General features: G+C 34.4%; 1 protein-coding gene across 1 annotated transcript; it reads left to right on the top strand.

Annotated features, from left to right (window-relative positions):
* The first annotated feature begins 1,104 nt into the window (after positions 1–1,104).
* LOC116862918 (histone deacetylase 2) lies at positions 1,105–19,369 on the top strand. Its single transcript, XM_032850371.1, has 12 exons — positions 1,105–1,238; positions 3,254–3,328; positions 3,925–4,063; positions 6,130–6,271; positions 9,202–9,294; positions 9,377–9,485; positions 13,291–13,431; positions 13,650–13,758; positions 14,366–14,496; positions 15,538–15,693; positions 18,295–18,352; positions 18,996–19,369. The coding sequence occupies exons 1-12, from the start codon at positions 1,148–1,150 to the stop codon at positions 19,024–19,026; spliced, it is 1,275 nt and encodes a 424-aa protein (XP_032706262.1). The 5' UTR covers positions 1,105–1,147; the 3' UTR covers positions 19,027–19,369.
* The last annotated feature ends 284 nt before the right edge of the window (positions 19,370–19,653 follow it).

Below are 19,653 nucleotides of genomic sequence, written 5' to 3' on the forward strand. Positions count from 1 at the left end.
GAGTATACCTTTTGATAAATACACAGCAGTGGTTTGTTTTTTTTTTTCTTAATCTGCTTTGAAACTTGTTTCTTACTCCTTTTGAAGGGCATGTAGCACATGATGTTTTCTAGAAGAAAACAGAAAATCCTCTTTTTGTTTTACTCTTCAGAGGAAACTGAGAGTGTGGGAGCTATGACCTCTCTTGTCCCTCTTCCTCAACCATTTTTTAAAAGTTTCTCATACCTCATCTTCTCACATTCTAGAGAACCAGCTCAGTTTAGCATACTAAATATCTTTGTTAAAGTAGTGGTTGATCTGGCTGTGCTCCTGAAGAGTTGACCTGGGTAGTGATTACGAGAAAGAACTATGTAGAAAATTCTACAAATACTTATTGGCATATGGAACAATGTGTTAGTGATCATGCACAGTACAGTTAACATTTAGGATACAATCACCTTAAATGTTTTTGCACTGATGGAATTATATATTAACTTTGGGAGGATGGATAATGGATATTGGTGGGGAGACCTTAACTTCCCTGTTTTGTTTTTTTGTTTGTTTTTTTAAACACAACAAGAGAAAAGACTTGAAGCAGTTAGCAGTACTGGGTGTCAATGAGTTACTTTCTTTCAAATATAAACATTTACAGAAGAGGATTTGGATAAATCTTCCTGGGAATCTGGGAGAAGTATGTCATAAATGAAATTGAGCTCTTGGGAACAAGAATAATTAGGATAGACAAAGGAAAGAAGGAGTGATTGTGGACAAAGACTTATAATTGAGAATGAATTTCATTCTCACTGGATATAGAACAGGTTTATGATGGGAAAAGTGAAAGTAGTTTCTGAACACAGATTCAACTTTGTAAGTGTTGACCAATTTCTGCTAAAATAGTAGGAGTAATATATAGTTGGAGTCAGACCTGTGTAATGCTTTTAAAGGAGTAGGAATTAGCTTTGGAATTGATTACTGTTTTCTAAAACATATGTATAAATTTGGATTAGCTTTGGAATTTATTTTGTTCTGGCAGACCTAGTTCTTTTGAGAGGACTGTTAGGGGAAATCGTATACTTTGTGTTGGTAACTCTGATATAACCAGTTGTAGTTCCACAATTCTGACATATGTTTTTCTTCACAGAGGCCCCATAAAGCCACTGCTGAAGAAATGACAAAATACCACAGTGATGAGTACATCAAATTTCTACGTTCAATAAGACCGGATAACATGTCTGAGTATAGTAAGCAGATGCAGAGATGTACGTTTCTGTGTCAAAAGTATATATTAGTATTTATAAGTATAAATGAGTATTTTTAGAAGCATATAATTAGAGTTATCCAAATCTAGGAATTCTGCCTGATCTAAAATACTTTTTTAAATTAGTTGGTTTGAAAAGTCAGTGTAAAAATATTAAAGCTACTTTATCTTTTAAAAAAAAATTTTTAAAGATTTTATTTATTTATTTGACAGATAAGAGAGAGTACAGGCAAAGGGAGCAGCAGGCATTTCCTGCTGAGCAGGAAGCCTTGATGCAGGGCTCGATCCCAGGACCCTGAGCTGAAGGCAGACGCTTAACCAACTGAGCTACCTAGGTGCGCCCCTCAGAGCTATTTTAAATAACAAAAAAAGGGGGGGTGCTTGCGCTGCTCAGTTGGTTAAGCGTCTGACTCTTGATTTCACCTCAGGTCATGATCCTCAGGGTCTTGAGATAGAGCCCTGCATCAGGCTCTGCACTCAGCACAGAGTCAACCTGAGATTTTCTCTTTCCCTCAAATAAATAAAGAAATAAAATCTTTAAAAAACAAAATCTACCTGAAGCCTATTGGTCTGCCAAACTGCCAAAAAGCTATTTGGATGTTCCTCTATTCTTTGTTTTTGTCCCTTTCTAACTTTGGGATAATGGATATTGGTGGGGAGACCTTACTCACCTGCTTTTAAAAAAAAAAAAAAAAAAAAAGTAATTATACTTCGATTGGCCTTAGCCTGGTGTATAGATTTCTCATCTTCTATTTGTGTGCTTTAGTTAATGTGGATTGTAATATGTAATCTGTTCCTTCCCTTTGTGAGTGAAGCTTTTGATTTTCTTCTATATAGTATTCTCTTTTATATAGATAAAAAGTATTTTATTATTAGCAGTGGTTGGCTTGAAAGTGGAATGCAAAGTGTCATCTAAAATGTTTGGAACAGAGTTTTTGAAAGCTTGATACTAAAGTTCATTCTCATCAGTGTTTCTGTTTTGTAGAGTAAACTTCTATAGTCTTCAGTGATGATTTTTTTAAAAAGAACAGTTTTAATAATACTAAAGTGTAGTTACTAGACATTGTTAACATTTGTAGAACTTTGTATGCATTTCTACTATCGATTATTTCATTTACTCAGTAAAATGCTATAATGTAAATCGAACATATTATTTGTCCCTGGTTTTTTGATGGCGAATCAGGCTTAAATTAAAAGTTATGGGTAGATTGGGCAAATGAATTAACAGGATTGATTTACTACATAATTATACTAAGATTATATCTGAGCAGTAAGAAACTCAAATGCATTTGTTATAGTGCTAATAAATTATGAGTATAAAAAGCTATGTAAAATAATTACCCTTATTTTTTAAAAGGTTATAATTGGGGGTGGGAAGAGGCTGAGAATGGGTCATGTACATAATAAGTCCCTTTTATCCTGTCAGTACTAAGGAACTGTGTCATGGATCTGTACGTGTTTTTTCATTGTGCTTTATATACCCCTTCCTTCTATGTCTTGGCTGTTACGAACCTAGTTAATTCTTACCATCCTTTAAGATTGGGTAGGCAATCAGCTGCTTTATTTTTTTAGTACTCATTAAAATACATTTCAAAGTTAATGGATGTTCTGTGCATTTAGGGATTTTTGAGAAAGTAAACCGTAAAGGGATTAAACTTGCTTAAATTTTTTAGAATCCTGATTAATTTATTGTATATTTAAGGAGAAATGCCTAAAATTTAAGTGTATGTTTTAATTAAATAAATCAAATGCCTTTTATATTTTGATGGCTATTAATTTTTTTAGTAATAGAGCAAAGATGTTTTACAAATAATCCTGGTAAGATTTGGTGGTGGTGTTTCATAGGTAACACTTTAATTACCTTGGGTAAAATGACAAATTATTTTTAAATATCAAAGTTTAGATTTCTTCTATGATGTTTTTTCTATCAAATATAAAAATGTTTGTAAGAAGTAGTATTTGGAAGGAAATCTTTAATTCATAGAGTGGATTCTAACTGAAACCTGTCTTTCACAGTTAATGTTGGAGAGGATTGTCCAGTATTTGATGGACTCTTTGAGTTTTGTCAGCTCTCAACTGGTGGTTCGGTTGGTAAGTGTCCTGATTCAGTTCTAAAAATTGATTTAAATTTGGTATGTAACTTTTGGGTTATTTGTTTAAAGCAGAGGTTTCTGGTGGTAGTGGATTTTGAAAGCAAAAAGTAGCCTGTATGTTTATAGTAGTACAGTTGTCTTTAAAAATCCACGTTTGGGGCACGTGACTGGCTCAGCTGGTAGAGAACGTGACTTGATTTGGGAGTTGTGAGGTCAAGCCTCACGCTGGGTGTAGAGCTCACTTTTAAAAAAATAATAAAAGTAGTTACCTTCTTTCTTTAAAAATAAATAAACCCCATGTTTTATGATCATAATGACTTGAACTTTTTGTTTCTTGTTTCTGTTGTATTTTCACGTAGAGATTTCTCTCTATATCTCTTCCAGCTACCAGTTTCTGTATATACTCTCTCTCATTTAAATCAGAACACAGCTATAGGAATACATTTAAGAAAAAACCTGTCAGTGTCCCAGATGATGAGGCTTATCTTTCTGTAATTTTAAACTCTTTTACTTGTACATGGCATTCTCTTTCCTATAGGACTTTTGTCTAATTGTATTAACTTCTTACTTTAAACTTCCTGTCTTGTCTCTCAGCTGGGGCCGTGAAGTTAAATCGACAACAAACTGATATGGCCGTTAACTGGGCTGGAGGGTTACACCATGCTAAGAAGTCAGAAGCATCGGGATTCTGTTACGTTAATGATATTGTACTTGCCATCCTTGAATTACTAAAGTAAGTTAATTTATGTCGATATTTTTCTTATGAAAAAGTTTTAATTAAAACCATAGAAATCTATGAAATCTATTAAAAATAGTTCAGAGATGAGCCTTCTTCATTACAAACCATTGTAGAAATACAGGACATTTCCCCATTCCTTGGATTAATAATGAGAAATGCATATACATGTTTAAAATTCCCATTAAATATCCTTTTAAAAAAAAAACCAAAAATAGTTTGGAGATTAAGATTTTGAGTTACAGTTTCAACTAATGAAAGATGACAGGACCCTGAAAGTTTATGTTCTAACATTTTATAAGTTTTAACTTGTGAAGGCAAAAATTTGAAACCAGATTTATTCATGGAATGAGTCTAGCTAATTGCCTAGTTTCCACATGGAATGAGGCTTTGTTCTCTACTAATGGATATAATTGTCTCTAAATAACTAAAGGAATTAGAGGTAAAGTTATCCTTGACTGCGGTTTGAGAGAGATATCCATAGAGGGACTTAAAAATTTGGAAATTTACAGGGTTTTTTTGTTTGTTTGTTTTTCTTTGTTTTTTTTTTTTTTTTTAACCATGATCAGTTGTAACATGTCTTAGCAGATGCCACTTCAGATTATAGTGAATTAAGTTTTTTCTGTTTCAAAATGTTCTTGGCTGTAGTAATTCCATGCACACTGTTTATAGAGGCTGCTTTTTCAGTCATTTAAAATTTGGTATTGACTCCTCAGATAAAGAACTAAAATGTTTCATTTAACTCATTCAGAGCCAAGGAAAACCACTTGAAATTATTTGCCTTGGTTTTTAATTCCCTGTTGATTTTGGTTCTTGTGTCTTCATCTCTGGGCAGTGGTTTTGCTTACATGCTTAGAGCCTTAAACAGGTTTTAATTTAATTTGTATAGACAGATTTCTTTAACTGGTATGAACGGTCATAATTTAATTGACTGTTGATAAGCCACTTATAAACAAACCACTTGGTTGACTAACAGCTTTTTTTATTATTTTTGAGAAGAAAGACTATTATAATGAGACATTCTTCTTTTTTCCCCATAACTTTGCTGAATGGTGCTTTCCTGTGAGTTGAGAATATTTGAATGTGTGCTTAGTTTGATAATGTCAGATTATATTATTGTAACGTAGTGGTGGTATCATTATATAATAAACACAAAAAGCTCTGCCATTTAATTTAGTAACAAAATAATCCTCAGTTCACCATGCCATGAAAGTATGACATTCAGAGTTCATTTCATTTTCTCTGTTTTGACATGGGTATGTGCTGGTAAAAAAAAAAATGTCACAGTGTAGTGATATACATGATTCCTAAAATATATTTGAGCTATAATTGTATCACAATTTATAGTGCTCCAGGCAGCACTAGGAAATGAGGAGAGTACCAGATGTGGTTTCTGTCACAACTACTCTACTTTGCAGTTGAAAGCACAAAAGAAGCCATAGATAATTTGTAAACAAAAAAACATGGCCATGTTTCAGTAACACTTTATTTATGGACACTGAAATTTGCCATTCCCTTGTCACATATGAAATATTCTTGTTTTAATTTTACTTTTCAGTGGTTTAAAAGTATAAAAACTATTCTTAGCTCAAGGCTTTACAAAAAGACTTTGTTGGTCAGATTTGGGCTATAAAATAGATCACCAACTATTGTTTTATAACACTGAAAATTTACTACAGAGATGTTTTAAAGTAATAATCCTCTAAGTACAGTATAATCTTTAGTTGTTAATATATAGAAACATGTAGTATGTTTTTAAAACTTGGAGAATTGGACAGATTTCCCAGGGAGAGTAAATACATTTTCTTACCTAGAGTGGGGCTAAAAGAAGGACTTAAAGATCTAAGGGCCAAACTTGTATGATCTCTTTTGAGATGATCTCTCATCTCTGATCTCTTAGGCTGGAAATAAATGATTTGAATGATCTCTTAGGCTGGAAATAAAGTAAGAAAGGGGATAAACGTTCTGAAATGCAAGAGCTCAAAAATGGGTTTTCTGAACCCATGGTGGTTCTTTCATCTTTTAAAACCTTTTAGAAACTTAAATGATGGCATTGTTTTCAGGTATCATCAGAGAGTCTTATATATTGATATTGATATCCATCATGGTGATGGTGTTGAAGAAGCTTTTTATACGACAGATCGTGTAATGACTGTATCATTCCATAAATATGGGGAGTACTTTCCCGGAACAGGAGACTTAAGGGTAAGACTGAATTTCTGTCTGAGTAAGTATTGTGATAAAAAAATTAGGAGAATGGAGGAAGCTAATAATCATATCTAAACTAATACTGTTCTTCAGTCATTCATTTGAAACACGTATGCAGGATTGAGTCATTTTATATACTATGTAACATTTGCCAGAATTCACTTTTGTTGACTATAAGCAAAAATTTAGTGAGAACTGAGAGAACTTTCTCTTGCTCAGCCATAAATAATTTCTTTGGTTGAGTAATTATTTTTTAACATCCCTGAAGCACGAAGAAGTTTTCTAGATGTTTATTTGCATCTTTAAAACCTGCTTGAAAGTAGCCAGCATTGCTGTTGATTGTAAAAATTGGGGGAAGAAAATAACTCTTTTTTTAGGTTCTTGCCCTCCTTCTATGATGAGTCTTGATTTAATAGGCCTAATTTTAATCTCTTTTTCCTTAGGCTTCTGAAATTTGTAGTCTATATCTGGAGAGAGAAAGAATACCGTAACTTATCCTGCCTGCCTGTTACATTAAGTGCATTTATTTCTTTTATACTTCTGTTATCGTATTCTAAGTTATTTTATTAAGGTTATTTTTCGTATCTGTGGTATGTAGTTAGAGCTGTATGACAACCAAATGAAAAGTGGCCTTATTATATGTGAGTTTTTTTATTTGACCACAAGATGGTGCTCTTTCAGTAAGAGTTGTGATGGTAAAATCTTTTTTTACTTAAAAATGGATGGAAGGTCAGTTTATTTGAGTTTAAATTATGTGGCTTTTAAAATTGCAAATATATATTTTCAGTTCCATGCCTCTTAGCTCCTTCAGTGCCTTTCCCTCTTGGTCTTAACTTTACATACAGTGATTCTTAGTGTATGACTTTTAAACTAGCAGTTTCACTGGGAACATCCTGTCAGGCCTCTGAAACGGATTCTGCACACGAACGTTTGAGAACCACTACTCTAAACCGGTAGAATTCCTTGGTCTACAGCCATTGTACTCAGTGGAAATTCAGCAAAGACTCTTCCTAGTTTTAAGCTTAAAGAAGGTCTCTTTTCACTATAATCCTAATTAATGCCAGAATTAGTAAAACATGGCCTCTGTTTTCATTTCTGACAATATTCTTAGGATTGATTGAAGTTGCTAGAAAGTATTGGAGAATAGGTGTTTTTTAAAGATTTCAGAATGACTTTGAATTTCTCTTTTACTCACTAAAGATTTTACACTTATTGTGTGAAATGTCATCGTAATAATTTCCCTTTGGTTATTATAAAGGAGTCCCCAAAATTTTGTAAGGAAATCAACATCAGTCATTATGCATGGAGTTATATTTGGAATTTCATAAAACTTTTGTGTATCTTTGATGTTAATTTAATAAACATTCTTTTTTTTTTTTTTTTAAGATTTTACTTATTTATTTGACAGAGATCACAAGTAGGCAGTGAGGCAGGCAGAGAGAGGGGGGAGGAAGCAGGCTCCCCTCAGAGCAGAGAGCCTGATGCGGGGCTTGATCGCAGGACCCTGGGATCATGACCTGAGCCAAAGGCAGAGGCTTAACCCACTGAGCCACCCAGGCACCCCTAAACATTCCCTTTTCTGCCTGCCAGTTCATTCGAAATTAGAAAAGAAAGCTACTTCAAGTTTAGGTCATTGTTAAAACTGCTTGGCTTTATTAGAGCAAGAGTCTAAGGGAAAAAAGGGTATGATAAAAGTAGCAGTTAAGAGTAAGAACTAGAAGGGATAAATCTGGGTGCAACAAGGGCAACAGCTGAGGGGCCAGCTTTTGGCTGGAGTTGAGAGGTGCTGATCAGCTTTCCGTATTCTGAAATCTTAATGTCAAAGTATATTCCACATTTAGTTTTTAGAGCAGGATTTTGGGGATTCACCATGCTTTAGTTTACCCATATCTGAATGGTTTGTATTTAGGTATATATAAACATTTAGATTTCTTCAGGAAAAATTGTTGGGGGAGATAAATTCCACTTTTTCTTCATTGGAAGTTGGATCATGGAAACTCTAATATTGAAGGATAAACTGTGCTTTTTTAAAATGAATCAAACTCAGATCGTTATATGAGAGTTAAAGGGAGACTTGTATAAAAGCAGTAGTCATTCTAAAGATTCCGTGTATAGTGAGACATAATTTAAAACACATTAAGAATCAGTTACCACCAGTTCTTTGGTGTTGCAGTTAAAGAACTATTTTGTCGCAATTTTTGTGCTATACCATTTCTTCTAGGAATTATGTGTGTGTGCACTAGGTACATTTACACACATCCATCTACACATGCATAATAATACAAATAGTATATGTAGTGTGTGGGTGTATATATATTTTTTAAGTGTATATCTTGCTGAACCCAGCTCAGTTTCTTTTGCTGCTTTGAGAAGTGTTAATGCCTAGAGTGGTTTTAATTCAACAAGTAGAAACAAAATTTATTTCAAGCCCAATTAAAGAGCAGGTTTTGGTGCTTTAGTCTGCAGTTGTCAAAACTTGAGGGAAGTTGGAGCTTTTCTTTCATCATAAATAAACTTAGACCAGAGCATGAGCCACAAGAAGGATTCTGCATTATAGAGACAGTTATCCTGCATGATTCTTTTGCTCAGAGTATTTATTTTCTGCAGTTTTACTCATAACGTTGTCTTACATATTCTGTTCATGATTTATTTCTTGGTCTAATGTGTAATATTGCCTTTAATTGTTAAATTTCTTTCTCCCCAAAATAGCTATTACAGATTATTTGGAATTGGTTCTGTTTAGCTTAATAAAACAATCCATTAATAATGGAATTTATACTTGCTCCTGTATTTAAATTAAAAGATGAATTCAGAATTGGATATTGTTGCCTAGTTTTTTAAAAATCTTGTAAAAAATTCCTTAATAAGCATGTCAGGCATTTTTACTATGAAACAGTCTCTAAGAGCTGTTTAATTGTGTATTTTAGGATATTGGTGCAGGAAAAGGCAAATACTATGCTGTCAATTTTCCAATGAGAGACGGTATAGATGATGAGTCCTATGGGCAGATATTTAAGCCTGTAAGTATTTTTATTTTCAAAATCAAAATGGAGTTTTGTGAAATAATTTTACAGGTATTAACATTTGTTGTCTTGTACATAGATTATCTCAAAGGTGATGGAGATGTATCAGCCCAGTGCTGTGGTGCTACAGTGTGGTGCAGACTCACTCTCTGGTGATAGGCTTGGTTGCTTCAATCTGACAGTCAAAGGTAAGTGGTTTAATGGGTGATAGTCCCAGGAACGGGTTTTCTTTTTTTTTTTTTTTTTCCCTCTCTGAGAACTTCCCATTAAAGTTAATCATTATAATTTTTTGCCTCTACTATATTAACACAGAATCACACATTTTGTATTTTTCATTGGTTTTTGCCGGATGTATATATGCATTTGGAATGCTGTTTCAGTTAATTAGGTTTTTTTTATTTTGTTGTTGAATTCATACGGGAAGAGTGTCATAAAGCTTCTTGCAGTCCCAGCCAAGGCAGCCATTTTCATTGTTTTTTTGTTGCTCCTTTGGGTGTTTATCTTTCTCCAAATAACATGCAAACTAACTTTGTTTTTATTTTACTTTTAATCTCTGTTCCCAGCGTATAGGGCTCAAACTCAAAACCCCGAGATCAAGAGTTGCATGTTTCTCAGGGCGTCTGTCTGGCTCAGGAGGTTAAGCATGTCACTCTGGATTTCAGCTCAGCTCGTGATCTCAGTCCTGGGACAGAGCCCTGCGCTGGGCTCTGTACTCAGCACGGAGTCTGCTTGAGATTCTCCTCCTCCCCCAGTTCATGTTCTCTCTCAAATAAATAAATAAAATCTTCAAAAAAAAAAAAAAAGTTGCATGCTCCTTCAACTGAGCCAGCCAGGTGTCCCAAACTCTGTTACTTTCAATTTTCGCTTTGTATATTCAGTTCCTGTCATGGAAGAAGAGGGATTTAGCTCTTTTTCACCACTTTGTCCCCAATACTTGAGTACACCCTTCCGGTATCTTCATTTTTATTGCTTAAATCTGGTAATTATACTAGAATTTTGGTGTGGCATTCAGTGTTTACAGCATCATCAACATTAAAGCACTTTTCAGCTTATCAGATCTTTTATTGTATAACTTGTTTTTCTTGCCTCATTTTTTTTATTAATTTTTTTTTATTTTTTATAAATATATTTTTCTTGCCTCATTTCTAGTTTTCTCTTTACTCATTATTAAATCACCATTATCCAAATAGCTTCAAATGTTCAGTTGCATCAAGTATTCCATCATTTTTACCTTTTTGAAGAATAACCTTCTGTGCTGTTACTGTTTAGACAAGTATCCTATAGACTTGGTGGGAAAAGCGCTCTTCGTTTCTCTTTTATATGCCTCCCCTCCCCCATTGCTCTTTCCTCTGTCTTCCCTAAATTTTTGTCTTATTTTGTTAGAGCACATTCTCAGGTAGTTTTCTGAGAAAAGATGTGTGGGGGATTAGGAGGATAGCACCAAAACTTAAATTTGATCCATTGTTGAAATTAACATGCAACTTAAGTCCAGACCAAAGTGAAAGTTCACCGTCATGGAATGAACTTCTTGGGTGTAAGAATAAATCCTAAATTTTATTTAACAAGTTCTTAAAATTTATTATATGGGGATCAGTAATGATGAATATTGTACATGATTTTGTAGTTTTCCTTCTGAATCTTCAGTTGACAAATGGATGTTCTTGCATTGAATTGCCTCTTAAGATGTGAAGAATTCTCAAACAGAACTTTTTAAAAATGACTTGGCTTAAATGGAATTAAATACCTAATTCTAGATATTAAAGTCTTTTATTTAATGTTATGATTGCTTCTATACCAGTTAGCTTTAGAATTAATGGTACAATCTGTTCTACTTTTATTAGGTTGAACCATACAAACTTGATTGCCCCTTTTCTTGGTAGGTCAATAGTGGTCAAATAGTTTCGTATTGTTGAACTTAATGTGTTGATAACCATCTGTTCGCTTCCAAATGGATATGATCTTCCTAATGTACAAAAGGGGTATTAACAGTCCGTTTTCATGTCCTAGCACTTCGAAAATGCTTTGTTTTCATACTTAAAAGTTTTAACATTCATAATCATAAACTGTAGTATTTTACTTTTATAGTAATTTACATTTCTGCTGTTAGAATTTCAGTTATATAAAGCGCTAAGGATATTTTCAATCCCAGTTCTTAAACTTGATTCTAAGTTTTCTCCATTGCCAGCTTCAATTTAGATTTCTCAGGTCTTTTAAAGTCCGTTAACCTCTTGTCCATCTCTTTTCTATCTTACTTTATGTTGTTACTATGTGTTCTCTGCCATTCTTCATTTTTTTATAGGTTTTGGTTTTATCCCTTAAAAAATACCATTAGTCATTTTTATCAGGTTTTAAGGAGAAGGAAAAGTGTTTTTGTTTAGCCAGCTAGCTGTCTTTACTCAGAAGTCTATGAGTTAACTTTTTATTTTGTCTTTAAAAATACTAAAGTCTGGGGCGCCTGGGTGGCTCAGTCGTTAAGCCTCTGCCTTTGGCTCAGGTCATGATCCCAGGGCCCTGGGATTGAGCCCCACATCGGGCTCTCCATTCGGCAGGAAGCCTGCTTCTCCCTCTCCAACTCCCCCTCCTTGAGTCTCTCTTCCTGTCAAATAAATAAATTTTTTTAAAAATCTTAAAAAAATAAAAGTACTAAAGTGGTTTTTTTAATCTATTATAAGAAGCTCATGTTTTTCTAGTAGCAATAATAGAAATTGGGTTATGAATTTTATATTGCAACTGTTGAATACTCAATGGAAATGCTCACAAATATACAATTACATGAAAAAAATCATTAAATCTTACTAAGTCAGAAGGAATTGCAATGAAATACTTTAAAAACTATCTTTGGATAATGGCGTTTTAAACAGTTTCGTCTTTGTACTTCTTTAAATTTTTTCCAAATATTCTTAAGTAAGCATGGATTTCTTCTATAATTGAAGGGTGTTTTTCTTTAAAGATTGATTTGTATGCCTGAATGATAGATACATTTTACATTTATCCAAAGAAAATATTTTGTTTTTATATTGGGTTTACTTTCCATTTAAATTTTTACACATAGATATTTGTTGAAGTATTTTTTAATAGCAATAGAGAGTAATTTTATAATCTTAAATTAAGAAAATTATTCCTAGTACTGCTACCTGAAGATAACTTACAGTTAAACTTTGTTGTATAGCTTTTCATGATTTGTCTGCATTACGTTTATATGGAAAAGTGGTAAAATTTAGATTGTTGCATGGGTTTTTCTTTTTTTAAGATTTTATTTATTTATTTGACAGAGATCACAAGCAGGCAGAGAGGCAGGCAGAGAGAGGGGAAGGGAAGCAGGCTCCCCGCTGAGCAGAGAGCCTGATGATGCGGGACTCGATCCCAGGACCCTGAGACCGTGACCCAAGCCGAAGGCAGAGGTTTAACCCACTGAGCCACCCAGGCACCCTGTTCATGGTTCTTTAAAGATTTTATTTATTTACTTGACTGGGAGAGGGAGAACCAGGCTTCCCACTGAACAGGGAGCTGATGCAGGGCTCGATCCCAGGACCCCGGGATCATGACCCTGAGCTGAAGGCAGACACTTAACAATTCAGCCACCCAGGCACCCTATGATTGTTCATGTTTCATTATAACCTTTTTTCCCCCATGTAATGTCACATCAACATAGAATCTTCATACCACATAATGTCTTCCTATGTTAATAAAAATAGGTGTTCTGTCATATTTCTTACGTTAATTTAGTTGTATAATTCACTTTTCTGTTAGGGACTCTTGTTAAAATAGCCACTTATATCTTACTGTGTTCTATATATCATTGTGTGAAAGATATTTAAATAAAAATTTTGGACTAGAAATTTCTTGAAATTTTTACATACTCTTTAAATACTTAGAAAAGCCATTTTGGTTGAGTAAAACTTATTGTTTGCATCCATTATCTTTTTAAAACTTACTTGTCAAACTGTCAGAATATATAGATTTGTTGTTACCCAAATCTTTTTTTTGTCTCAGGTCATGCTAAATGTGTAGAAGTTGTGAAAACTTTTAATTTACCATTACTGATGCTTGGGGGAGGTGGATACACAATTCGTAATGTTGCTCGGTGTTGGACTTACGAGACTGCAGTTGCCCTTGATTGTGAGATTCCCAACGGTAAGTGGTCATATTGTGATGTCTGTATGGTACGAAACTGTCAATGTATATAAGTGGACGGATGAATGATTAGAGTCGATTCCAAACCATGTAAGTAGGAGAGCGGTCACTCTTAAAAGTTTTCTTAGGGACTTTCACAGCTTGAATCTGGATTTTGTGCATGGGTTTGTGTGAAATTGAGCTTTTAATATGTTGCTTTATTTCATTGTTTTTAATAGAATTGCCGTATAATGATTACTTTGAGTATTTTGGCCCGGACTTCAAACTGCATATTAGTCCTTCAAACATGACAAACCAGAACACTCCAGAATATATGGAAAAGATAAAGTAAGAGATCATTGAATTGATTTGATAAACTTTTTATTTTTATTTTTATATATCAGATATTTCCTTTGTCTTTTTCAAAAGCATTGAAACCTTAAGATCACTGGTTATTTTTTTCTGAGATAATGAAAATGTATGTGCTTCATAGCTCAAAAATACTTCCATTTTCTTTTAAGATGGATTTTTAAATTTCTAAGGGCACTGTAAATTGTATACTTTCTTGCCTTACTTGAAAGTGAAATTTTCCTTTTCGAAACATTTTGGTAAACTTTAACTCCAAGAGCAAAGTGTTTAGAGGGCTATTGTACACAGACCCAAGTTTGTGTCCTCTCTGAGACACAACTAGGTCTGTGACATTTGGCAGTTTACTTTGCCTTTAGGCTTACATTTTTTCACCATTGAAATGAGGGATGAAATGGTACCTATGTTGAAAATTTTGAGTATTAGGTGAGTTAATGATAGTCTGTGAAGTATCTTGCTTTTATGTTATTATTTTAACTCAACGGTTAAGTCAGATAAATGATGAAATTTTTGCTTAATGTTTCCTCTTACATTTAAGAGAAACTTGAAAAATGGAATTGTGTCTAACAAATTCGCATATGTAATTTAGACAGCGTTTATTTGAAAATTTACGCATGTTACCTCATGCACCTGGCGTCCAGATGCAAGCTATTCCAGAAGATGCTGTTCATGAAGACAGTGGAGATGAAGATGGAGAAGACCCAGACAAGAGAATTTCTAGTAAGATAATGCCTTGATGTGTACTGTTACATTCTTCTGATTTGTTAAAAATAGCACTACAAATTAAAGGTTTTGGTGGTCCAAGAACTTCACTATGGGTCACGTTTCAGGAGGACACTATTGTTGTCCTTTTTTCCCATTTTTAATCTTACATAGATTTGACTTTGTTTTGTTTTGTTTTGTTTTGTTGTTAGGAGAGAGCACAAGCAGGGGGAGCAGCAGGCAGAGGGAGAGGGAGAAGCAGGCTCCTCACAGAGCAGGGAGCCTAATGCGGGGTTCAATCCCAGGACCCTGGGATCATGACCTGATCCAGAGACAGACACTTAACCGACTGAGCCACCCAGGCACCCCTCTTGTATCTTAAAGCCTCATTTAAGTGTCAGTGTTTTAGTTCCTGTGACTATATATACGATCAAGGAGCACCTAGGTTCCTCAGTCGGCTAAGCGTCTGACTCTTGATAATGGCTCAGGTCATGATTTCAGGGTCATGAGATCGAGCCCCACATTGGACTCTGCACTGGTATTTGGGAATGAATTGGAAAATTATGCCATTTATCCAAATGAGAATGAGTTCAGTAACATTAAGCACCTTCTGTTTGATTCTCTTGTCTCTCATTCCACTAATATTGGTTGCTAAGTATGGTATATGTTGTGGTGTAGACCTTCTAACATACTTGGCATTAATGATATTTTTAATGTTACTGTCTACATCTCCTTTTAGCTCTGAAATAAATGGTCACTCTTTAGTATCCCCCCCTTCCTATTAGTAAAACATAGTTTTTCCCTCCAAATTTTTTTTTGGTGAGCTCCCCAAGTGTTTTTCATGTTTCTTTGAATTACTTCTTCCTAGATCAAATCTAAATTTTCATTACTGAACAAACCATGCATTTAGTTCTAATCTTAGGATTATTAAGCATCTGTTATCCTGTACTTTGAGATGTGGAAATTGGTTGGTACATTTGTATATGAGTGTGTTACAACAATTATAAAACCTGTGACTGACTGCCTTGTCAACTTCCATTAACATTTTTATATAATCAGTTAGAGCATCAGACAAACGAATAGCTTGTGATGAAGAATTCTCAGATTCTGAGGATGAAGGAGAAGGAGGACGTAGAAATGTGGCTGATCATAAGAAAGGAGCAAAGAAAGCTAGAATTGAAGAAGACAAGAAAGAAACTGAGGACAAAAAAGCAGGTCAGATTTATTTTTCGGTAAAAGTATTTTAATTGTAAGTTTTTAAAATGAGCTTCACTGCAATTTTTTAATGAAATCCTGAAGTCAATTGTGCAAGTATTAAAGGGTGATTATGACTTTTTTCCATGTGGTAAAGGGGCTTACCTTACCTGCTCTGTTAATGTTACTAGTCACATTTGGTCTTATAGTATAGGAAACCTTACTGCCTCTTGCTGACACAGGCGTAGAGCAGCAGACGTCACACTGTGGGGTACAGACTGGGTAAAGACAAAGTGGTGACCCATGCATTGGTCGTCCCTGAGCAGAGCTCAGATTCTAAGGTCATTTTTAACCACCTAACGTTTATTTGATAGGAATAAGACACACAAAAAGAGTTATCCTTAGACTAGTTTCAACATTGTGAAAAAGCTGAGAGAGAGTACACTTTGCTCAGAAATTTGATGAAAATATGATGAAAACATAACTCTGAGGAAAGATAGGAGGGTGGAAGCTGGGTTGGAGGGGGAGGTAGAATACTTTGATGCCATAACTTAAAAATGCCGGTAGCTTATCTTTTGACGAAATGATGCCTTAGGCAGTAAATTTACTACCAGAATCTCTTATCTCTTATCTCAGTTCCCAGAGTACTTATACATACCTTGGTCATTTTATTTAACATACATTATAATGCCTCATAATAGGATTTTATGTACTTCCATGCTAGGTTGAGCTGCTCGTGGCTAGGGAACACAGTAACTTAAATATGTTCTTAACATTGGTGCATTCCTTGACGGAATGGATACCAGATACCTGATACCTGTATACAAGTAATGGTGATGAACTTGAGTTTTAGTTGACTGTTAATTTTGACCCTATTGCATGTGGAAAACTGATAGACATACTTGGCCAGCATCCTTTTCCTTAAATCTGTCAACACTGCAGTTTCATGAGTAAGCTGGCTGTCATGTTCTTTTTTTTTTTTTTTTTCTTACTAGAGAGGTTAGATTCCCCAGCACATCTGACACTTGCAGTTCGATTCTTTTACTCGTGATTCACTCCTCTGTAGGCACCTACCATTCTCTAACTTTTAAAACTCTAAGTTTGAATGTATCACAATGATGGCTCCAGTCTGCTCTTACGTACCGACTGACATCCACGTACGTTTGAGGTAAGGAGGGCTTAGCTTTAGCTGTATTGTTTTTCTAGTATTTTTCATTCTTTCACCATCAGTGCATACTATTGTCACTTTTGAAGTTTCTTCTCATTTTAAAAATCTTTAGCTATTTTGTGCTTTTTTTTCCCCTCAAATGGGAAAGCACCTTCACTAGGGTGCTTCTTGTCTTCATTGTGCTTCTAGCTAAAAATGAGAGTATCTTTTGATTTGGCTTAATGACCTTGTAGTGGATTAATCTCTTAGTGTTTGGTTCCTCAAAACTTTTACTGCTGATAATGATAATTTTTAAAAATTTGTTTTATGGTGGGGCGCTTCTTATAAGGTCTTCCATTTGTTTTAAATTGCCTTGTCTTACACATAAATATTACTACAGAAAACTTTTTTAAAATCTATAAATCAAAACCTAAAGTTGGGGCTATTTCTTTTTTCTTCCTCCACTTCTCAGTTCCATTTTGGTACTTTGAATTACTAAGTTTACATATCCCAAGTTAAGGCAGTAGTCCAAAAAAAGTCATAGTATCCTTATTGTCACACACGTTTGTATTGTCAGAGCAGTCCCCTGAAATGTCTGTGTAGCATGCTTAATAACAATGTTTTTTAATCAGGTATCTTTATTGTCAGGTCATTGCTTCAGAACTTTGGTTCCTATCCTGCTTTGAAGAAATTCAGCACATTTGGGCTAATTTGTTTTAGTAGTCTTGAGTTTGTAGTGTTAATATCACTATTTTATTGATTTTTATTAGAATTGTAAAGTTTCAGGACATACAGTGAGGGTTAAAAGTGAATGGTGGAAGCAGTAGGATTTAGCCTCTACTGTGCCTCTGAGCTTATCTTACCTACTTCTCCTGTCTTCTCACAGTATGTTGTTTCCAGTGGTCCTTCAGTTCTTCCTCCTAATTTGTTTATTCTGTTTTGGGGTGTCTGGGTGGTTCAGTCTCTGTTGAGCGTCTGCCTTTGGCTTAGGTCATGATTCCAGGATCTCCAAATGCCTCCCTCCCTCTTTCTCTCGCTCTCATGAATAAATAAATAAAATCTTTTAACAAAATTCTTTCTTGCCTCAAAGTCCTTTTAAGTTTTCCTTCTGTTCAGGATGCTTAATCCCTTTTCCCACCCAAAAGCTATTCATTTTTAGGACACCTCTCCGATGTCTCTCTCTGTAATAGCCTTTCCCAGCCTCCCTCAGTGCTGTGCCTATGTCTGTAGGCTGAACTTCTCCACAGCACAAGCCCAGCTGTAATACTGCAGTCTGAGTGAAACAGAACTTCAAAGGGGCAGGACCTGGGTTGTTACATTGACCCTTGAACCTAGCGAAGCTTCTGTAGTTACTGAATTCATGAATACTGTTTGTATATGACAGCTTTTTATATTGTAAGGAAAGTATATTTTTAGATGTATATATTTTTGTATTTTAAAATAGGCTTTAAACTCTTCCCAATTTTTGTTTTTAGATGTTAAGGAAGAAGATAAATCTAAGGACAATAGTGGTGAAAAAACAGATACCAAAGGGTAAATTGTATTCCTTATCTAGTGATTTTTATATACTATAAAAATAATAAATACATTTACTTTGGGTGTGTATTTTGGGAAGTGCTGGACTGAACTTGCTTAAGAGCATCAGTAAGTTGTATGAGGCGCTCTAAATTTTCGTCCATATTTGTGGATAAGGTAATCTATGCCATCTTAACCATCCAGTTTATTTGTTCATCTGTTACTTATGTAGCTTGCCTTAAAAAATGATAAAGACTATAATAATACTGTATAACTCAACATAAATTAGTTTGTACTCTTATACGTAATGTATTTGAGACCCTTTGCTAGTAACTTCATGTGATCTTTTCATGGTTCTTTTAATTTCCATATATGAAATTTTTCAGTGTTGGGAGGTAGATAAATTTAAACATGGGGCTAGCATAACACAATTCATAATGCAGTTATGTTTAGCAAAATCATAATTGAGGTTTTTATAATCATAAAGCATATAAATACTTGACCACGTATAATTTTGTGCCAGCCTCTATAGGATAACTTGGAATAGATTCTAAAAATCACTGCAAAGATTAAGGGAGTCAGTACCCCAAAAACAAGGCATTATGTGTTTCTGGGCATGACCCTATACAACCCTAATACTCTATGTTGCCTCTTTTAACAGAGCCAAATCAGAACAGCTCAGCAACCCTTGAATTTGAGTGTCTCACCAATTTCAGAAACCATAAAAGAAAATATTGGGAAGAAAAATTTTTTCTTTTTGAAGACTTCTGGCTTCATTTTATACTACTTTGGCATGGACTGTATTTATTTTCAAAATGGCTTTTTTTTTGTTTTGTTTTTTTTCTTGGCAAGTTTTATTGTGAGTTTTCTAATTATGAAGCAAAATTTCTTTTCTCCACCATGCTTTATGTGATAGTATTTAAAATTGATGTGAGTTATTATGTCAAAAACTGATCTATTAAAGAAGTAATTGGCCTTTCTGAGCTGATTTTTTCCATCTTTTGTAATTATCTTTATTAAAAAATTGTACTTGGATTGTCTTTTGTCTGTTTATTACAACATGAAATCCTTTTTGGGGGGCTAATACCATGACTTTCTGTACAATTAGGATACATTAGGAGTTAAAGATAACTGATTACAACTTCAAGGTTATCCATTTACTGTTCAGGAAAGAGTATTTTACAATACTTATTTCTTAATGCAATAGCAGTTCTGCTGTCTTGGTTTTTATAGTTTGGCCAGTCACCAGTGAAGATTGGCACCTCTTTATAGTAATTTATCTCTAAATTAATAATATAAGCTATGCGGTTGAAATCAGG

The sequence above is a fragment of the Lontra canadensis genome, unplaced genomic scaffold (assembly GCF_010015895.1).
Source record: "Lontra canadensis isolate GAN:19392208 unplaced genomic scaffold, GSC_riverotter_1.0 scaffold379, whole genome shotgun sequence".
Classification (NCBI taxonomy): domain Eukaryota; kingdom Metazoa; phylum Chordata; class Mammalia; order Carnivora; family Mustelidae; genus Lontra; species Lontra canadensis.

What these genes read in the sequence shown, in the direction of transcription:
- LOC116862918 (XM_032850371.1), top strand. Translation starts at nt 1,148, where the DNA reads ATGACAAAATACCACAGTGATGAGTACATCAAATTTCTACGTTCAATA. An exon ending in CTCAACTGGTGGTTCGGTTG is followed by an intron (nt 3,329 to 3,924) that starts GTAAGTGTCCTG and finishes CTTGTCTCTCAG; the next exon opens with CTGGGGCCGTGAAGTTAAAT. An exon ending in GAAAAAACAGATACCAAAGG is followed by an intron (nt 18,353 to 18,995) that starts GTAAATTGTATT and finishes CTCTTTTAACAG; the next exon opens with AGCCAAATCAGAACAGCTCA.